Source organism: Helianthus annuus, chromosome 11 (assembly GCF_002127325.2).
Source record: "Helianthus annuus cultivar XRQ/B chromosome 11, HanXRQr2.0-SUNRISE, whole genome shotgun sequence".
Classification (NCBI taxonomy): domain Eukaryota; kingdom Viridiplantae; phylum Streptophyta; class Magnoliopsida; order Asterales; family Asteraceae; genus Helianthus; species Helianthus annuus.
This window is the reverse complement of record NC_035443.2, coordinates 162,853,452-162,874,373: the sequence shown is the minus strand read 5'-3', so window position 1 is coordinate 162,874,373 and position 20,922 is coordinate 162,853,452. Positions and strand designations below refer to the sequence as shown.

The 20,922-nt window shown below is 36.1% G+C and overlaps 2 protein-coding genes and 1 pseudogene across 2 annotated transcripts; 1 reads left to right on the top strand and 2 right to left on the bottom strand.

Moving 5' to 3' along the window:
* The first annotated feature begins 5,509 nt into the window (after positions 1-5,509).
* LOC110888671 lies at positions 5,510-6,749 on the top strand (annotated as a pseudogene).
* Positions 6,750-6,874: 125 nt separating this feature from the next.
* Positions 6,875-11,870, bottom strand: LOC110890889 (protein PHOTOSYSTEM I ASSEMBLY 2, chloroplastic). Its single transcript, XM_022138534.2, has 6 exons — positions 11,677-11,870; positions 11,369-11,475; positions 9,790-9,955; positions 9,585-9,677; positions 9,378-9,508; positions 6,875-7,597 (listed from the first exon to the last, which is right to left on the bottom strand). The coding sequence occupies exons 1-5, from the start codon at positions 11,753-11,755 to the stop codon at positions 9,378-9,380; spliced, it is 576 nt and encodes a 191-aa protein (XP_021994226.1). The 5' UTR covers positions 11,756-11,870; the 3' UTR covers positions 6,875-7,597.
* An 859-nt stretch (positions 11,871-12,729) lies between these two features.
* LOC110890888 (casein kinase 1-like protein HD16) lies at positions 12,730-19,295 on the bottom strand. Its single transcript, XM_022138533.1, has 16 exons — positions 18,635-19,295; positions 17,995-18,123; positions 17,821-17,894; positions 17,669-17,738; positions 17,520-17,575; positions 17,302-17,373; positions 17,065-17,159; positions 16,921-16,987; positions 16,705-16,834; positions 15,806-16,024; positions 15,093-15,235; positions 14,217-14,391; positions 14,041-14,131; positions 13,785-13,942; positions 13,157-13,345; positions 12,730-13,029 (listed from the first exon to the last, which is right to left on the bottom strand). Exons 1-16 carry the CDS (start codon positions 18,959-18,961, stop codon positions 12,970-12,972), a joined length of 2,055 nt encoding a protein of 684 aa, XP_021994225.1. The 5' UTR covers positions 18,962-19,295; the 3' UTR covers positions 12,730-12,969.
* Positions 19,296-20,922: the final 1,627 nt, after the last annotated feature.

The window sequence follows — 20,922 nt, the reverse complement described above, 5'->3', positions numbered from 1 at the left end:
TCGAGTATCTTTATTACGGCAACCGAGCATTTATACAATGAGAGATAATAGTTTGGTAGACTTTCTAATACTGACTTAATCAGGATTGCCCGTCCGGCAAAAGATAATAGTCTTGCTTTCCAGTTAGATAGCCTTCTATTGAATGTATCTACGACTTCCTTCCAATTTTGAATACGGTTCATATTCGCTCCAACTTTTAACCCCAAATAAGTGAATGGGAATTTCCCAGGTTTGAAGCCGAAGCTTGCCGCCTTTGATATAATCTCATCTTCTTCAACTCCCACACCAAAAACTTGACTTTTCTTCGGATTTACTTTAAGTCCAGACACTAAGTAGTAACATCTTAGTATCCTTCTCAGACTTTTTATGTTATTCTCCTCCCACTACCCAACAAAAATAGAGTCGTCCGCAAAAAATAAATGAGTAATTGTTATCTCATCCCTTGGTAATTTCACACCTGAGTATATTCCCGCTGATTCGGCCTTTACCATCATAACTTGAAGTGCTTCCATAGCTATTATAAATAAGAATGAGGAGAGGGGGTCCCCTTGACGCAGTCCTCTTTTATATTGGAATTCACCGGTTGGTGCTCCATTTACTAGAATTGATCCTCTTCCGCTAAAGAGTATCCCCATTACCCAATTTTTCCACCTCGATGGAAAGCCCATATGTGTTAAAACAGAAATAAGAAATTTCCAATTTAACGTGTCATATGCCTTTTCTATATCCGCCTTAAAAACGAAGATTTCTTTTTTCATCTTTTTTGCCCATCTCACAATTTCGTTTATTATCAAAGGCCCATCTATTATATTTCTACCAGAAATAAAAGCCGATTGTGAACTCGAAACAACGCTATTTAACACTTTTTCACCCTATTAGCCAACACTTTGTTGACAACCCCAATTAATGAAATAGGACGGAAATCAGAGAAAACTAACGGGTCGTTTACCTTCGGAATGAGTGATATGAATGATGAGCTACAAGATTGATGGATCGAACCGTGAGTAAAGAATTGCTGCATCGTTTCCAAGATTGTCGGTTTCAGATCCTCCCAGTATTTTTTATCAGTGAGAACGTCATCCCGTCCGGTCCCGGGGCCTTGTCTCCACCGCACTCTCAGATTGCATTTTTGATCTCCTCTTATTTAAACTGTTCTACTAACATAGATCTCTCGTCATCCGTTAACCTTTTAAATCCTTCCATCCCAATCCTAGGTCTTGATGATATCGGTTCCTTAAATTTATCTTTAAAAGCCACCCTAAACTTCTCCTTAATGACGTTTGCATCCGTAATCCATGACCCGTCTATCCACAACCCATTCACCCTATTCCTGATTTTATGACTGTTAACAACTGTGTGAAAAAATGATGAGTTTTCATCCACCAAAGCAATCCATTTTATTCTTGATTTCTGAATCATATCCTTTACTTTTGCATTATTCCACTCCTTCACCGTTTTCTTATACCCTTGCCAGTTTTCAATTTCCTGATCCGTAAGTGTTCTTGTTTCTGCTTCAGCCTCTATTTTCTGTATATTCTCATTTGCAATGACCAGTTGTTCCTCCTCTTTAGCCTTTTCACTGGCCCTCCATTTCCTTAACTCGTCCTTTACTACTTTAAGTTTAACCGCCATGCATTCATCCTTAAAATTCGAATCACATTCTTTACTCAAACCTGTTTTTACCGCTTCGTCAAAGCCACTAGCCTCCATCCAGCTATGAAAAGCCCGAAATGGAGTAGGCCCAAAATTATTTCTGATTGTCGTCAATACTAATGGGCAATGATCCGACACTTCCCTATTTAAAGCTAGCAGGGTCGCGTCAGGCCATCTTGTTGCAAATTCTCCACATACTAATACTCTATCAATTTTACTTAGATTCCTCTCATCACCCGACATATATGTATATTTTTTCCACCCATGTTGTACTCTTGTAAACCCGCATTCATGATAAAATTGTTAAAACATAATGCACCTCCCACATCAAACTGTGAATTAAATCTATCTTCTGGGAATCGTACCTCGTTAAAGTCGCCTAGTAAAATCCACCTACCTTCGATTGCCTGTTTCAACGATGGGAGTTCATTCCACAGTTGTCTTCTGTTGCTCTGAACTACTGAAGCATACATGTTCACCACAACCAAGTCCTCTTGTTCCCCTGTTACTTTCCCTTTAACTAGAATGAAGTTCTGGTTTGTCACCTCAACTTCTTTTTTAAAAACCCCTGGACTCCATATTGATAATAATCCCCCCGATCTCCCATTTGCATTCACCTTAATGTATTCCATCGCTGAATTATCCCAAAACTTCTTTATTATTCTTTCCGGTAAATCACTGAATTGAGTTTCCTGGATTGCCATGAAGTTCAGCCCATACTTTGATAAAAGACCTCTAACTGCTTTTGCTTTGCCCACCCCTCCTGCCCCTTTAATATTAAGAGTTCTGAAATTCATTGCAAACCTGTTACACCCTGTTCCTCAACGATCACCTTCCTGATCAAATCTTCTTTACCATTCAAATCTACCCGAATAATTGTTCCTAACTCCTTGGTCTGCAAGATCTCTTTGTTTAAATCTTCTGCCGACAGCCGCTCAATTGAGTGAACACCTTCAGTATTTTGCGTACCTTCTACAAGTGTATCCCCTGACTGTGTTTCCTCTTCCCAGTCGGAGTTAAACCCGTCTTCCGGTACCGATCCCCCTGTTTTCGTTAAATAAATCCTCAATGATTTCTTGAATCCTTACTTCCTTCTTGCTTTTTCTCTTTATTTTCAGTGGAAGCTTCTGGCGATGTTGGAATCTAGGTTTCTTCATCACTTCAACATTAATATCTGGTAGTTTACCTTTGTTATTTTTTGAATTGGGCTTCAATATTTGGGCTCTTGCTTTTGCTAGACTACTCCTCTTCCTTTTTTATGCTGTGAATTTATGGGCCCAATTATATTCCCATTTTCTGGTCCACACTGTTCTGACCCCACATTAAATCCTTGGTAGGCCCCACCACCTTCTGATGACTCCACCGAATTTCGCTGGGTGTTTATTCCCCCCTTATTGGAACCATCAGTATCATTAATGATTACCACATTATTCCCCATAGCTTTGGTCTTGGGAATTGTATTTGTTTCAAACTGATCAACCGATTCCCCTTCCCCATGCTCCTTTGTCTTTTCATTTTCCTCCACTGTCGCCTCACCTTCTTTCATCGGTGCCGCAGTTTTTTCCGGCGGGTGATTCCCAGTTGATGTATTGTCAACCTCCATTTTTTCCGATGACCCATTCAAATCTTTGCTACCTCCTTCCTTTACCTCCTCATTGTGTTTATTCTCTTCCATATCTTTCGTCGTATCATTAGATTGTGTTCTCCTTCTAATTATGCATCCTGGAATCCAGGGTTCCTCTACCTCCGATATCCACACCTTAAACGATTGGTCCTTCCATACTACTGGTAGTGTTTCCTTAATGCATAATCCATGATCGACTACTACTCCAACCACATCAAATTGTAGGTTTAAATCATATTTGTCTGCTTCTAAGCCCTGAACAACTTTTCCGAATTTACTAGCGATTACATTCATTACTTCTCCTGACCAAATCTGAATTGGAATCCCTCTTATCATTAGCCATGCGACTCTCTGGTACGGTAGTAACTGCCCTCTCCAAACTTCCATCTTATGAAACCACTTCCTTATTTGTTCCTCTTTGTTCTTCATAAACGACTCCATATCTTTACCTTCTTTAAACGTGATGAGTACCCTTAGTCCACCAAGATAGCGAATTATTCCTTTTTCTAATCTTAATTCCGCTACACATGTATCTGCTTCCTTTAAATGTTTTAAGCTATTAAATTCGCATATCATCGCATTATTGCGCCATTCTTTGAGTGCTTCTGTTTCATTAACAAACCTTAATGTGTTATCCTCTCCCCCTGTTGATTTTTTCCCCCTTACCGTGTCTGCGTATGACATACCTCCTCCAATCCCTGGTCTGTTTTCTTCTATTCTTACATTCCTTGTTTCTGGTTTTGGTTCCTCCTTCCTGATCCATGTTCCTTGCCTCCTATCAATCGGTTTTTTGGCAATTTTTACAAATCTTGCCACCTTTGCTTTCACCCTCCATCCGTAGAATTCAACCTGGTTCAGCACCTTGGCCATCTTTTCTCCGTCCTTTACGTTTACAAATATGAGAAATCCAAAACACTTGCCCCATTTATCTCTTTTCCTAGCAATGTAGGCATCCACCAAGTGCCCAAAGTTCCTGTACTCTAACCAGAATTCACCATCTGACACTTGTGGGTGAATGTTGGAGATGTAAAACGTTATTGCATCCTTCCCTGTGTATTGCTTTTCATACGACTGGTTGTAGCTATCATTACTTTGGTACCTCTCACCTTCTTTCAATCGATCGTTATCCCGCCCGCACTTTCTCCTCCTTCCCTCCCCATCGTGACGGTGGACAGACCCATCGGAGAAGACCCAAGACGCGAATGGATGAATCAATAAACTAATTAGAATGGAAGGTTATATCTAGACTGCTACCATTAAGCAAATCGATTAAACCTCACATGCTAATCAGTTGCAATCTTCATCGTCGAGCAATCTTGACGAATTCCGGTGACTGTTGAGTTTCTGTCAGAGAGAGAGAGTACTGCCCGTAACTACATGTGGAGCATTTAGAAATGGTGGTGGGACCATATCAATTAATATATTTTTATTATTTCTTTGTATTTTCACAATAAATAATGGTAAACTTAAAACATTTATTTATTTATTTTTGTCCTTTGCCACAACGAAAATAACAATCAACGGTAAATTCATTATTTCTTTTTCTTTTTCAAGGACTGAATGATAACAAATTAAAAACAAACGATAATATTATTTACAACAACAACAATAACAACAACAACAATAATAATAATAATAATATATTTTAAACCACCATAAATACAATCATATAGCTTCACATTTTATCACACGTAAAATCCCACTTAAATCAAAACTCTCTACTAGCTCATCCACCAAAATCATAAACCCGAACCAACCTTCATTTACTCAACTGTTAAATGTTGGCATCTATATCGTATATGGACCATATATCATGTTTATTGTTCTTAGGGGTGTGTTCATGACATAACTTTTTTAAGTAGTGAATTGTGAGAACCACATAAACACTACTACATACTATTTTTAACATATAGTGAGAGAGAGAAAGAGAGGTGGATGCGGTTACATAACCGCCTCATTTATTATAGTTAAAGCAATATGTACAAATTCTTATATGGTTCTTGTAGTTTTTTTATTTCAATTTGTCTTGTATTGAATGACATTCATTGTTCTTCTATCACTTGCATGTCGAATTATAATATATTCTTTATTGGTATCTGGACTATCTATGATGTTTATAGTTCTTAGGGGTGTGTTCACAACATAACATCTTAAAGTAGAGAATTGTGAGAACCTCATGATCAACTTGTACGTATTGCTTTAAAGATAAGGTGGGGGAGAGAGAGGCGGTGATGTGATCAAAATGTCGATATGCATGATGGCTCCACTTTCACCCACCGATATGTGAAGGCAAATCCTAAAGAAATTGAAAACGCCACATGGATGTTGACGAGATGATTCTTGTCATCGCAAGGAGTTTGGATATAATTATGAAATTGACAATCTGATTATTGTGATTTCAAGCCACAATAATAAGTTTCTAATGTTTGGATACAAATTATGCTTCTGTTTATTTGATTCTTTGCCACTTTGGAGCTGTCCATAATTCATATTGGCTGTAGCAAAACTGATTCTGAAATAAAACCATCCATTTATGCTTTCTTTTAACCTATTTTTTTACAAATCTATGTCTTCTTTTTTATGCAAAAATGATCTTTTTGGTCATTTTTATGATTTTACCTATTGAATTTCGAAATAATTAAAAAGAATCAAAATCCAAAGTCCCAAACAACCCAAAAGATTTTATTACTACAACTTCAAATAGTAGAAACACACCGGAGTGATTGAGGGTCGTTCAATACATAAGCAATAAACTCGCTTGAACGTGCCATCAAGAGCTCCAGCTGCAAGAGGATAGGATCTTTTTAGGCTGGGCTATTTTTAGTAGAGAACTGCTAAGACTACATATAAACATGTATCTGTTGTTTTAACTATAATAAAATATAAGAAAAATATGTAACTGCATAACTCCCCCCCCCCCACTCTCTCTCTCTCTTTCTCTCACTCCGTATATATTTGTCATGCATTATGTACAAGTGCTTATTCGTTTCTCGCAATTTTCTACTTAAAATTGGTTATGTATTGCGTATCCCGTAAATAATTATCCAATCTTGATTATCTTATATCTCATGATCACTTCAAAAACACACATCCATGCTCCCATAACAATATATCATTGATGTTCATTAATCATTATATATTCTTTAAAACAAAAGTAATAATATCCACATTCTTGATTTTGTTTGTTGACCCGTAGATTTTTCAACTGTTACGGGTATCAATTCTGTTTGCACTTCGAGGCGTTTCATCTGGGGAGGACACCGGTTTACATGACATTTTTGCGTTTTTATGGGTGATGAAAATGATGCCAGCAAGTTCAGTTACAGTCTTGTAGTCGGTGCCAATGGGAGAAAGCTTAAATGGCAAGGGGTTCCGAGGAGTATTCATGACAGTCACAAAACGGTAAGGGATGGTCTCGACGGGTTGATCATAACAAGGAATGTAGCATTGTTGCTTTAGTTCAAACGACTCAACCAATATGCCAATGGTCCAATGGTTTGGTCTTATTATCAATGGTCGATGGTTCATCCAAATGGAGAACCCTTTGCGAATATATGGTCACATGCATCATAATGAAACAAAACTTGAACGTCTATAAGAACGAAGAAAATTTTCATAAGTATGTACCTTGAACATAATTTAAAGTTTATACTTTAAAAAACTTATGATGGTATTGTATGCCTTGTAATAGGGATTAAGATATTGATTTCCATTTTTATCCCCAGCCACCCATAGGGAAGCAACAAGTTGAGGAGCTTGGAAGATGGGTAAAACAGGAATTTCGCGAGCATGACAACTGGTGGCACTCGAGTTGTGTTGACATTGCAGCTGCTGGTCTAGGTTGGTTTGCCATTGGACTAAAGCGAGAGGCTTCACTAGGTGTTTAGACATATGATGGTGTCGATAACGTCACCCTTCGCAATGCTTTGATCCCTCACAGATCACACAATTTGAAGTCACGTTTTTACCGCCTCGAAAACCGTGTCAAAAAAAGCGGATAAACACTTGATCAACACAATGATATATTTTAAAGAATATATAATGATTAAAATCGCTATCATTATCATATGAACTATCTAAGCTTAGCTAGACCTCAAAATTTTAATAAAAGTATCAGCAGATCACCTATCCTGCTTTCATAATAAAAGATATTAAATTTCGTTGTTTCTTACTGGTTTTTACAAGAAGAAACCTGGATCTCGAATTCAATGACTCAACCGCAGCTCGAGTTAAAGATATATCCTGAGCAGCTTCTATATACGCATGTTTTTTTGCTGTCTACACACCATGTTCAAGAATAACCCGAGAGCCGAATGCTACCTGTGAAGAAGAAAGAGATTGTATCAAGATTAACCATACTCACAACCCGTAGGAGTACAATTTGACTTTTTGGGGTCAAATATACTAATGCTATTAGAAACAAGGCTATATATATAGCTTTCAAGGGGGCCGGGGCGTTGGAGTGGTAAGGAGCCCCTCTGCTAGAGGTCTCGGGTTCGAATTTAGCTTCCACTAGTTTTCTAATTTTAAGTTTAAGCTATTAGCAGGGTAATGGCGGGGCCCCATGAGTTTACTGTTAACGTATTCACACGGTTATCAAAAAAAAAATCAAGGACGTCTAGATTGCAATTTATGTCCTTTAAGTTTGAGCTTAATTGCAAGCGTTGTCTTTTAACTAACGAAATTACACTGGATGTTCTTTATGTTACTATTTCTCATCAGGCGGTGTGCTTTTGCCCTAACCCAATTAACTTTTTCTGTTAACTCTTAACACTTGCCACTCAGATGAGGGCATAATGGTCATTTTCACTTAATATCTAGAGTAAATCGCATTTTAGGTCCTTTAAGTTTCAACCAAATGACGTGAAATGCATTAGAAAACCACTGGAAGCTAGATTCGAAACTTAAAGGACCTTAAAAGGACGTAAAATGCAATTTACTCAAGATATTAAGTGAAAATGACCATTGTGCCCTCAAGTGAGTAGCACGTGTTAAGAGTTAACAGAAAAAATTAACTAAGTTATGGCAAAAGGACACCGCCTGATGAGAAACAATAACATAAACAGACAGGGCCTCCAATTAAGCTCAAACTTAAAGGACGTAAATATTAGATTATGGGCCCACGGGCTTAGTTAGGTTTCTAGGGTTACTCGTAATCCCTATATATTGTAACCTACTCATTCAATAATAATCATTCAGTCTTTTATAATCTTACATGGTATCCGAGCCAGCCTAGGCTCTATACCGTTTCCGCCGCGCCACACACAAATATACAAACCCTAGCCGTCACCACTTGAGAAAAACCCTAGACAGGGAGGCGTGCCGCCACTGCCGCCCTGTCCGGTCTTTGTTCGTTTTCCGTTTCCGTTTTTTCCAGTTTTGTGTTCAAATAAAGCTTCGTCTTCTGTTTTAGATTCACCGGTCTTCTTACGGTCTCTTACCACACAGATGATGCTACGGCTCATCCCCTATTGATTTCGCATCTTCGTCAAGCCGCCCCTTGCCGCCGTGCCACCGTTGTTCATTAGACTACGGTCTTCGCCGCGCCGCCTGCAGGATTACGATCCGCCGCCGCGCCGCTACCAGCCGCCGCTGCACTGCCGTATTGGTTACCTCTTATAGGATTACGAGATCATTCAAAACTATGTATCAAAGATTATGCATTGAAGATTGCAAGATTATGGAATTTTGGCCGATATCGAAGACAGTTTTTTAGGGTTTATTATTGTTTTTGTATTCAGTCTAAGCTTCTAGTTCCATCCGCTACGACTGTGGGGGAGTATTAGATTATGGGCCCACGGGCTTAGTTAGATTTCTAGGGTTACTCGTAATCCCTATATATTGTAACCTACACATTCAATAATAATCATTCAGTCTTTTATAATCTTACAGTAAAATGCAATTTACTCAAATAACAAATCAATATATGTATTTCCATTTCCATAACTATACTTTTAGGTTACTTTCACAGCATCGAACATACACCCTTCAAAACACAATTTCGGTGAGTTAATATATCTAATGTGGCATCTAACTATCGTGTTTACGCAAAACAATATTCAAATAAACAATAGCACGGTATAGAAAGTTGGAAAATGACCTAGGAGTTTGGAATCAACCGCCCGTTATACATCTTATTCAGCAATTCTTTGGCATCAGGCCTCCTAAGAAGACCTTTGTTGTTGGGTAAACCAGTACCTAAACAAACAGGACATACAAGTTTCCCTCTACCTGCATCCAAAAGCAACAAAAAACATTAAGACGTCACGTAAACAAACACGGTAAACGGCAGTAAGAAGAAGTATACCGTAACAATTAGGGCACTCGGTAAACTCATACGTATCCTTGGCCCGTTTTCTGTTTAAAGCTTTCCATTTTCCTGTACCACCACACATATCACCTAGATAGGAAATCAAAATCTCATGGACCAAATGGGGGAAATTAATATTTTTTTAGTATTATATTTATATTTATATGTAATGAAATGGCATGAAGCATATGTGGAAACTTACATATGATAGCACCACTACCTCCACAGTTCCTACAGACTGGCCTTTCTTTGGCATCAGAAGCAATGGCTTCTGCCTTAATATGTGGACTGGTTGAATTGCTTATTAAAGCCATTGATGAAGCTAAGCATGCTACACATAGTCTTCTTGATGTCAATTGGTTTTGAGTCTGTTAAGATATGTTACCAGGAGAACATGTTAGCAAAGTATATATTAAATATAATATAGAAAAAGTATATCGTACATTACGGCTTAACGTACTTCACGTACGACAACGTGCGTGATTAATGTTTTCAATATGCGTGATTATTGTGTTTCAACATGCGTGATTTTGGATTTTTGAGTTATAACGTGCGTGATTTTAAAATGAACGTGCGTAATTACCTGTCGTACGTGATGTACGTTAAGCCGTAATGTAGGTTAACTGGCCTCTATAATATATTAGTTAAGATTTATTGTAATATCTCCTGTATGTTAGATCTTAGTTTTAAAAAGCGCATGGCGGACCGATCTGTTTTGTCCCAAAAACTGATGTGTGATGCGCGATGTGTGAAGTGCGTGCATCACATATGTGAGGCGTTCGTTGTTAAAAAAATTTAACGAGATATCTATGGATTGCATTTGAACTTGTTAACTTTTAAACACAAAAATGTAGGATATTCTCATGTGTTGCGCGCAGTATGCGCTCCTAATGTGCGCATTTTAAAACCAACTACTAAATATAATATTAATAGATAATGTATTTATGGTTATTATTATGTTTGTTATTATATAGAAATTACAATCCCGTAACTTTAGGGATATTTATGGTTATTATTAAATATACTAGTTAAGATTTTTTGTACTTTTAATCAAGGTTTATTGTAATTATCTGATATAATTTGATTAGGTTTCCTTTATAATTCTCCTTAAAAATTTGATTAGGTTTCCTTTATAATTCTCCTTAAATAATGTGTCCCTGTATATATATATATTTTTTACAGTCCTTAAACCGATTAACCAACTAGCAGATGAAAATAGGGATGGGATTGGTACAAATGTACAATACCCGTACCTATATCAGTACCGAAAATACCGGAACCGAATTTAAACAAAACTGGGTACCAAATACCGTATCGAATATATTGGTATGGTACGGGTATTTCGGTATGGTACCCGCTCTCTGGTACCACTTTGTTTTATTTTAGTTTTTGAGCATTGGTATGGGTATTAAATAGGTAAAATCGGCACGAATACCAATATAATACGAGTACCAATCAGGTAAAATTGGTACGAGTACCAATACTATACAGATACCAAATAGGTAAAATTAATACGAGTATCACAAATACCATAATACGAAACAAAACATAATATAAAAAAACTCTTAAAGTTTTACGTAAAATTCGGTACCAGTGCCCTTTTTTACGCGTACTCGTAACCGAAAGTATTGAATACCAAAATCAATAAAACTGGCAACCAATACATGTACCAACTACCTAAAATCAGTACGGGTACAGGTACCGGGTATCGGTACCGGTATGGGTATATAGGAAAAATTGTCCTATCCTAATTTGTCAGCTACTATTGAGAAGAACCAGACCTTTTCTGTGATAGATTCCGGTGAGGTGACCGGATTATCCTCCGATGAGCTCTCGGATTCCGAACTGCTGCTGCATCTCACACGAAAGCTCACGGACTTCAAATTAGCTGATCAACAAAAGAGGCGATTAATACTATAATTGCTATAATTCATTCCATTCAAATCAAACAAACATTATATTTCACTCTGAATGAAACAATTTGCACATAAAATTCATAAAAAAGTAGAATTTGAACAGAAATTGCATCAACAAGTAAGTTGTTCGAAGTTGAGAAACCCTAGATTGTGAAATTAGGAGAGAGAGTTACGGTGTAGAGTAGTAGGTCGAGAGGTTGAGTGAGCAGAGAGAGATGCAATTGCAGTTGCAGAAGAAAGGTGAAACGCCATTTTCTCCCTCCTCAACAGAGCGCTCTCTATGAATCAGTGAAAGAAGATTAGCAGAAGAAATACCGTTTATCGTTGGATATGATACGATGACGTGGCCCATTCACAACCCTCAATTAACTTATTCACTTTCATTAATAACCAAAGTTTAAAAGCTACAAAAATCCGCAAACTAGTCATCTTGTGATATGATATTTGTCCCAAACAAACAAAAAAAAATACGCGAATCATTACAAGTAGAGATGTGTATGGTTCGGTTTGGTTAATAGTATTAACTGTAACCAAAGTCATCGGTTAATCAGTTTGATTAATTCGGTTAATATGTCGGTTTTTTGTTTGATTCGGTTAATAACCAAATCAAACAAGGGGCTAAAACTTTTTGCTTAGAAATACATGTAGTGTAGGAATAAATACATGAAATGGCTGGATAAATACATGATATGGATATATAGATAAATGAATGCATAAACACATGAAATAGAGGTTTAAATACATGAAATAGAGGTATAAATAAATGAAATGAAAATATAAACACATGAAATGAAAGTATAAAACATGAAATATATGAAATGAAGGTATAAAGGCTAGAAATATATGAAAATATAAATGGTTCGGTTCGGTTCTAATCATTTTGGCCCCTAAAAGTAAATGGATATGGTTAGTATTATGGGGCAAAAGGGTTATAAAAAAAAAAGACGTTAAGGACTCAAATGTTAAAAGATTACTTTTTGAGCTAAAATGGTAAAACTGATATAACCATAGGGCCAAAATCGTAATTTACTCCTTTAAAACCCACTCACAAGCCAAGCTGAAGTTTTAAAAATAAAGCCATAAATAAACCAAGCCCGGTTACATCCTTAGGCTGATCCAACTAATCCAGCCCGTTTGATTTGCCAGTTACGCGTTTTCGTAACCGTATTTAGCAGTGTAGCCTAGAATTCGGGCCAAAAAAACAAACGTGATGTAACAAAAAGAGATAAGAGGAGCCAACTATACATCTTCAAAATTAAATATAAATACTTTTACAACAAATAGGACAACAAAAACATCATTCTACATCTGGAAGGAAAATCCCAACTCCTAACATCTGTTCTTTGGCTCGCAGCCAACGCAGTTTAAAAGTAAAATAAAAAGCACAACACAAGACAAATGGCTTCCTCCATCTCTGACGATAGTCAAATGGGCCTCCCCGTGCTCGTGATCACGCTTATTCGCGATCAAGACACGGTTCTTCCATAGCAAATGCATGCAAGATATAAATTTTTCGCCCACTTCTCCTGCACATTTCAAAACCACAAATACATGGGTCTCTTTAAGTCGTACATTTCTCAAACGGGTTAAATCCAAAACTTAGCTAAAACAGATACCAGGTCAAACAGGTTGACTTGGTCAAAGTAGACTAACCTTGACATGTGTGCTTGGAAACTGGGACGTACGTAACGTTTCCTGTGTTTCATCACCGGGCTTACGACGAGGCACACTCAAGATGAGCGCAGACTGGTCCCACGTGGCGGCGGTTGATGTGATACGGTAACCATTGTCCCACCGTCTGTGGATACCCTCACTTGGATACAAAAAGTCCAGCTCTACTACCTACACACAAATCAAACACTCAACTGTAAATTTAAAATTATATGTAGTATAAATATGCTATTTTGTCACATCAACCAACTTTGGCCCCTTAACTTTGGCATTAACTAACTTTAGCCCCTCAACTTTAGTAATGACATGTTTAGCCCCTCAACTTTGATAATGACATATTTAGCCCCTTAACTAAAACAACTTTAGCCCCTCAACTTTCATAATAAGCAACTTTAGCCCACCAAATTTAAAAGTGACATGTTTACCACTAAGACAACTTTAGCCCCTCAACTTCAATGACATGTTTAGCCCCTAAACCAAAACATCAAACAACTTTAACTCTTGCGATTTGCTTTTTTATCTACGTTTCAAACCCGCTGCGGAGCACGGGTGGTAACCCACTAGTTAAATATAAAACAAAATTTAGAAAGATATAAACCCTAGGACCTACCTGATCACTGAAACCGGCATTGCGAGACATGACTACACCCCATCGTGTACCCGCAGTAGCCATCGAAGTCACATGGAACCCTTCTCTCCATTTCTTGTTTATCCACTTGAACGGAAAGGAGTCGCTTACTTTGTAAGACTGTTGAGAATACGGGGTTCCTGCAATTTAACCACGAGGTTCAGAAACTGAAAATAACACACACACACACACACACACACACACACACTATCTACATTCTACAAGTATGCAAACAAACCTTTAGACATCACCACAAGAGAGCTCCCGTTGTTGGCACCGGCAATGGCGCTAATGTAATAGTTCTTCTCCCATTGCTCCATAATCCATTCCTGTAACGTAAATTAAATCAATACAATATATAATTGTTCGGGAACAGTTTAAGAAGATAAAACTGAACGGTTTTATAGATGATACCTTGTGTAAGAAGTAAGGAGAGAGCTCATAAACTTGGCTAGAAAAGCCGGTTCCAGCATCCATTATAAGAGCCCAGAGATTAGAACAAGATGAAACAGAACTAATGAGTAAACCATCGGCATTTCCCCTTTCGACATGCTGTGCGAGTCTTGCATCGGCAACATTGTAATGGTACCTGATGCAGGATAAATGATGTAGGAATATCATAATGTACGATTTATATTAACACGTTATATATACAAACACACACATAGGGGGTGATATATTTTAAACTCGATTGAGTTGACTAAACCCTGAAACCCTAGCCTAACAAACCGTTTTTGTACAAAAAAAAATTTAGGGCATGTAATAGGCATATTTTCAAGCGGCTTTTTGAAAAAAATCCAAAAAAAAACCGAGCGATTTTTTTTTAAATATAAGCATTTGTTAAAAAAAATTAAACTTTGTAACATAACATGTGTGACATCATATGTTACATCGGATGTAACATATGTTACATAGGTGTTACGTAGGTGTTACAAGCATTTTTGCACTAAAACAACGCTTATGTTACCGAAATGTTACGTAAGTATTGCATATGTTACATAGGGTTTTCAGGGTTTAGTCAACTCAATAGAGTATGTTACATCGGATGTAACATATGTTATGTAGGTGTTACAAGCATTTTTGCACTAAAAAAACGCATATGTTACCGAAATGTTACATAGTTGTTACATATGTTACATAGGGTTTTCAGGGTTTAGTCAACTCAATAGAGTTTTAACTATATACTTCTCCCACACACATAAACACATATATGATATATGAATATCATCATATACAGCTTAAATTACAGAAGACACACACACACGTATATATACATAAAGCATAATGTACCTCTGTTTCATGGGCTGCCTAGCATTGTAAACCGAAATCCACTGTGTTGCAGGAACGCCCATACGAATCTTCTTTTTAGGCTGCCCGTCATCTTCCTCGTCGAGATTCATCCTGCCTCGTTTTTGGCCAACTTGAAATATAATCTAAAGAAAAAAAAATACAGAAACGGTAAATAGCTATTATATATATACTTAATAATAGGCTATTTTATCAACATCAACAACTTTGGTCCCTCAACTTTGGCATCAATCAACTTTGGCCCCTCAACTTTTATAAAAACATATTCAGCCCCCCCCCCAAGTTTAATAATAACATGTTTAGCCCCTCAACTTTGTCAACATCAACCAACTTTGGACCCTCAACTTTGGTAATGACATACTTAGCCCCTCAATTTTAATAATAACATGTTTAGCTCCTCAACTTTAATAAGGTTTTTTTTATTTATCATTATTTACCCTTACACTTTATTATAGTTACTATTTAGACCCTCAACTTTTAGTTTTTTTCCTTTCACTTGTTTTTTTTTGGTTTCTTTTTAGTTTTTTTCTCAACGACAACGTAATGTTTTTCTAAATTTTCCACATGTACCGTCGTAAGTAGGTTATTTCCATTACATTTCAAACCCGACGCAGATATTCAATACGGAGCGCGAGTGGTAACCCACTAGTTTCATAAAAAAAAACTGTAATTTGACAAAAAAAAAAATATTTCACCTTTTGAGCACCATCGGTATTGATTGGTCTTATTGCGGGATTTGGACCAAGTAGTCCCTCAAACAAAGATATTAGCTTGGAATAATTAGGCTCCTCATCGAACTTCATGTTCACGACTATCTCAAGAAAATGCTTTAAAGGAGCAGGGCAGAAATTGCACAGCATCTCCGGAGATGTTGCCATTTTCTTCTTGCAAACTAGAAATGATTTATTGTCGCCCTGTCAACAAATAACACAGATTTTAGTATTAGATTTAACTAGGTTACAATCATGTGTATTACACGGGTTGATAAATGTAATGTAATGTTATATAATTAGTAATAAAAAAATTATGCTTTAAAAAAACATGCATTGCACGGTTAAAAAAACCCGTGTATTATACTCATAGAATAGAATAAAATATAATGTACTTTGTTAACATATAAAGTCTTGACAGTTGTAAATTTTGTTAAATTAATTCTTTTAAACATTATATCTTCTAATTGGGTATTAACTTTGATTTTAATACCCATTTTCTTATTATTTAACATTTGTATTTTACCGTTATTACCATCCAACCACATTAAATAATTGCAAATTTTTAGAAATCACTTATTATAAAAACAAGTATCATCATTATTCTTCGTTTTTAATATTTTAATCAACATAATTTTGAACTTGGTGAAGCTTTTAAGTAAAAAACATAAGCTTATACAAAAAAATAATAATTGATTGAGTATAATAACTATTTTTAGTTAAAAAATAAGTATAAGTATCCATAATTAAGTAAGAGAGAAAAACGGGAAAACCAAAAAATAGATGACTCCAATGAATAACATGTGTCCCCCATTGGTTTTCTTTTATTGTATAGTATAGATATAGATTAAACCTCAAACTTTAACTTGACAAACAAGCAATACCTGATACCCTTGCCAAGGAAGTCTACCACGGTGAAGAAAAACGAGTGTATATGCAAGAGACTCTAGATCATCTCTTCTACTCGCTGTCCTACCCAGATGTGCGTGCACACTCGCGTATCTAACTGTTCCTCTGTAGATCAAACGAATATTATATGTATAACTATATTATACAAAATGAAGAGTTATCTTCAGTTATTTATTAAAATTGAAAATTACCTAAACATGTCAGGCCTCTGATCATAATCAACATGTTGACCACTGGCACTCTCTCGCCACTTTGTTGCTGCATTTCATATACAAACTAATTAAATTACTAATAAAATATAAGAAAGAATGAATTTCTGATCACGAGATCCTTACCTAGCCCTAAGTCAACAAGAAATAGTTTCTTTTCTTGAGGTGTTGACGGTTGACCAAGTAGAAAGTTTTCCGGTTTTACGTCTCCATGCACATACCTGATTTGAATATTAGTTGTTCAATACAATCACAAATTAAAAAATATATATTAAGCATAAACCTAGCAATAAATAAGAGAGAAAATAAAAACTTTTCAAGTTGAACATGTTACAATGAATAAAAATATACAGAATCACATACCCTCTTGAATGCATCTTTTCCAAAATTGACAAAGACTCCACAGCTATACAAGCTACCATTTCTGATGACATTCTGACAAACATGCACAAAGTCAGCAAGTCAACTCACATGAATGAACATATCGTTTATCAATTACATGGTTTACAGTTGCTATGAAACAACTCAAAATGCAAAAAAAAATAATAATAATAATAAATAAAATAAGTTTAGGAACTCACGATTGCCCAGAAGAATTCCAAACATCCCACAAACTAGGCCCCAACATGTCCATGACCTGAAATGTAAGAAAAACAAAAAGAAAATGATTAATACTATGTTAAAACAGTTATTTTTCTAAATGAAAAAAAGAAAAACTTTTTTATCATACCATGACGTAGTAGTCTCCTTGCTTTCCTTTATAGTGAACTTTAGGCACTCCGTGACTGCCACCGAGAGTACTGTTTCACCAAAAAACCCAAATGTCACTTCTTACGTGTAAAAATAAACTATGTAAATATGTTTGAAAGAAATTGTACATACTTGTAAACTTGCCACTCGTAAGGAGGACCATAACTGCAGCCTTTGCTGTTTCTATGCTCAAACTTAAGAGCTACCTGCCACAAACAGAATAGATGCAAATTGACTTCAAAAATCAGACTTTATAAAAGAAAACATTTTCAAAGAAGGCGAACTTAGTTGGTGCGAGAACATTACCTCCATGGCACCAGGACCTGAAATGCGATCAGTTCCACCAGTAACACGACGACCTACAAATACCTGACCAAATCCACCTTTACCTAACTTTCTCTCAACCTTATATAGAGGTGATCCACCTACTTGAACCTGAAAACAAGCCGAATAGGATCAGCGAATTTAGTTGGTCCTGATTTTGAGAGCTTACAGGGGGCATTCTATATTTTATGCAACAACACAAATAAAGAATAATTCCATCAACAGTTTCTATTTTGCACTTCACATTTCCATGAACTAACAATACAACCCAATGCATTCAAATTCCAAGTTACCAAAAGAACAAAACAAGACAAGTAATAACACAAAATAAACAGATGCTGTTCCTAACAGATAAAAAAGATCTAAACACAAACATCACAAACAAATCAATGACTAATAACTTTAATATTTTTCCCATATACCACCAACACAATGCAACTCATCCATCATTACTGCATTCAAGTATAGCATTAAACCATCTACTTCTACATAACAACATAAACTGTAACCAAATCATATACTTTAACTGCATAACATTCTTTTAAACTTTAACCATATCATAATGTTTAGCTGCATAAATAGTAATAAAAGACGCGTAACCGAAACCGATAGATAACCATACCCTCTCAGGAAATGGAGCTGTATTCCCTTCTTCTTCTTGTCCAGTAACCTTATTAGCACTCAATCCACCACTAACATCCGCCATTACACCTCCTTTTTCACACACTATTTCACCTCCTTTTTCACACACTATTTCACCTCCTATTTCACACACTACAACCACCTCTTTTTCCTTCTTAATCCGCCGCCGGACCTTATTCTCCACCACCGCAGCCTCCGCCGCCGCCGCCGCACGCGTCTTCACGCAACCTCCGGCGAACTTTTCCGATCGATTCTTCTCAACTACACAACCACGAGCACGGCGGAGTCCACGGCGCAACTCCGGCATTCTCCGCCCATACAACTCACACAAATCCACATCAAACACCTAACAATTGCTGAATTTACCATCATCTATGTTGAAACCCTAAGCATAATCAAATTGACCTCCGATAATCAACGAAAACACGAACTGAAAATGATATATATGTATCCAGATTGAAGATATATTAACGGATGATTATGATTGTGAGAGTTTGAAATGATTTTGATGATGAATTTGATGATAATATAGATATATATGTATGTATATTAGGGTTTGTTGTGCATGTATGTATGAGCTTTAGGTCAAATTTGGGGGAGAAAGAGGGGCGCGTGGGTTTTGTTTTAATATTCTTGAGATTGAGATATTTTTATAAGTTGAAAAAATGGTGAAATGTGTTTGAACTTTTTGTTTGAAAAAACATTGAGTTTTTGTGGAAGGTTGTTTCAAAAGATTTAAATGCTTTGAGTGTGAAACATATTTTTTTAAAAGGAATATGTGAAACATATTTAAAATTGTTACAATATTTATTAGTTTACAACACATTCGATTTCTATAAATTTATGACATGCATCCCCTTATATTTCTGTAGAGGGTTGAATTTTTATGAGATTTTTAAGGGTATTTGTATTTGTGTAGAAGGTTGAATTTTTATGAGATTTTTAAGGATATTTGTATTTGTGTAGAAGGTTGAATTTTTATGAGATTTTTAAGGTATTTGTATTAGTTTGCTATTGAAAAAGGAGTATGAGACGTATTTGTATTAGTTTGGTATTTGTATTAGTTTGCTATGAAAAAGGAATATGAGACTTTTAAGGGTATTTGTATTAGTTTGCTATGAAAAAGGATAAATTAATTTTAAATTGACTTACTGAATAAACATAAATATATAAAAGCTCTTTTTTCTGTAAGACATTTCTTATTAACTAATTCATCTCTAAATCTGTATTTATATTTACATTTATTTATACGGGTGGAGATACAATAGGAAGTTTATTTGGCTAGGAAGGATAGGAAGTGATCTTGACCATCCATTAAGTTAATCAAGGGCTAAGATCAAATCAGAGAAATTGAAAGGAAGAAAAGAGGCGCGTGAGTTTGTTTAAGGGCATTCTAGTCAATCCAAGCCAATAGTTTCTCTCTCCTCCAATTTCCCCCCATTTTTTAAACGTTAATAACTCTTTCATATGACATTATTTTTTTATAAAAATTGCACCAAAAAAACGAGCGTTTTTTATCTTTAAAACGAGTATACTATTGCTATATTTTAAAAAAAAAATTAAAACCCAGTTACGTAAAACGCAATAGAAAAACCACCAGTTACGTAAAACGCAATGAAAAAAAAACCTAAAAAATGACATTTTTCTAAAACGCAATGCACCAAAAACACAAAGAAATGACTTATTTGTAAAACGCAATGGCCAGAAAACACACAGAAATGTCTTATTTGTAAAACACAATGGCCAGAAAACACATAAAAATGTGTTTTACCTAAAACGCAATGCACCAAAAACACAAAGAAATGACTTATTTGTAAAACGCAATGGCCAGAATACACTTAAAATGTCTGTTTTCTAAAACGCAATGGACTGAAAACACATAAAAAAGTGTTTTACCTAAAACGCAATGCACCAAAAACACAAAAGAAATGTCTTATATGTAAAACGCAATGGCCAGAAAACACTTAAAAATGACTCATTCTAAAACATAATGGACTGAAAACACCTAAAAATGTGTTTTACCTAAATGAGCCAGTTTATAGAAAATTAATTTTTCAACCCCAGCCAGGGGCTCTGCCCCTTGGACCCCGCCAGGGGCTGCCGCCCCCGGACCCCGCAAAGATCGTAAAACGCAATGACTAAATCAAAAACCCATATCATGAAAATGAAATTAAAGAATTTCTTACATGGATCGAAGCCGATTTCTTCATCAATTGACAAAATTTGAATGATAGAAACACTCATCAACGCTCGAATCGAACGAATCGA